This window comes from Mastomys coucha, unplaced genomic scaffold (assembly GCF_008632895.1).
Source record: "Mastomys coucha isolate ucsf_1 unplaced genomic scaffold, UCSF_Mcou_1 pScaffold19, whole genome shotgun sequence".
NCBI classification, from domain to species: Eukaryota; Metazoa; Chordata; class Mammalia; order Rodentia; family Muridae; genus Mastomys; species Mastomys coucha.
The window spans coordinates 19,054,787-19,056,089 of NW_022196901.1; the positions used below are offsets into that span (position 1 = coordinate 19,054,787).

The 1,303-nt window shown below is 56.3% G+C and overlaps 1 protein-coding gene across 1 annotated transcript in view; it reads left to right on the top strand.

Moving 5' to 3' along the window:
- The first annotated feature begins 600 nt into the window (after positions 1-600).
- Positions 601-1,303, top strand: part of Nos3 (nitric oxide synthase 3) — a 20,257-nt gene continuing 19,554 nt past the window's right edge. Inside the window, exon 1 of the mRNA XM_031380143.1 lies at positions 601-824. Coding sequence (XP_031236003.1) covers positions 661-824 — 164 coding nt within the window. The 5' untranslated portion in view covers positions 601-660. The remainder of the gene's footprint in view (positions 825-1,303) is intronic.

The following is a 1,303-nucleotide window of genomic DNA, read 5'->3' on the forward strand; positions in this document are numbered from 1 at the left end:
TCTCCACTGACCAGCTGCCCCAGGGAAACATGCGTCACTTGACAGGATTGGGGGTGGAGGCCCTGGATGGCAGCTTCCTGCCCCTTTGTGTCCCCATTTGAGTCATGGGGTGGGGGTGGAGGGGTCAGGAAATTGAGATGAGAATGGGAAAGATACCCTAATACCAGGCACAAGGACAAAATGTCACTGCATCCTCACTGAACCTGTGTCCCCAAGCTCCCAAAGGACTCTGAGATAGTAGAGGAGTAAGGGGCAGGATGACCCGCGAGATCTCTGTGGTCACAGGAGTATGATATTCCATTGCTCTGGTACTGACCCAGTGCTCAAAGCCCTCCCACCATGACCTAGCACCACCATCTTTCCCACCTTCTAGTAGACAACCCACCATTCCCTGGCCTCTAACTGACACCTGGGTTCCCACTTATCAGCTCTAGCCCTCATGGCGGAACCCAGGCGTCCGGCCCCCCACCCTCTGGGTCAGCGGGCACGAAGCCGAGGTTTTAGAGCCTCCCTGCCGGCCTTGTTCCTGTCCCATTGTGTGTGGGACAGGGGCGGGGCAAGGGCCAGCATTGAGAGCCCCCTCCCACCACCCCCCTCCCTGCTTCCTAAGGAAAAGGCCAGGACTCCGCTGAGCAGTCGCCAGAGTCGAGGTGAGCTGGCATGGGCAACTTGAAGAGTGTGGGCCAGGAGCCTGGGCCACCCTGTGGCCTAGGGCTCGGGCTGGGCCTAGGACTGTGCGGCAAGCAGGGTCCAGCCTCTCCAGCACCGGAACCTAGCCAGGCACCAGCACCCCAGTCCCCAACCCGACCAGCACCAGACCACAGGTGAGGGTCACGTGGCTATCAGCAGGTAAGATCTGTGAGTAAAGGGGGTATATGGAGGACTGAGGCCTGACTCTGGGAAAAGCCAGAAGGACCAGGCTACTGATGCCAAGAACTCCTAGTGTGAACAGAACAGAATGAGACCGCATGGCTGAGGAGAAGCCAGGAACAAGGCCATCAGGTAACAAGAGGAAACAAGAGGCCCTGCTACAGAACTGGGCCAGAGTTGGAGTTTGAGTGTTGCTCCATGTCAAGAACTGTTCAACCTCAAACAAGTTACTTGACCTCTCTGAGCCTCTGTGTGGATAAAATGTGGACTCAGCAGCACTCACCTCTTGGGTCTGTAAATTTCTAATTCAGTGGAAGCCTCTCAAACAGTAGTAATAGCTACTTAACTGGAGAAGACAGGGGCATGGGACAGGCACCCTAGGTGTGGGGTTTCATGGAACAGGAGAGAACTGGGGCCTGAGATCCAAACTCTT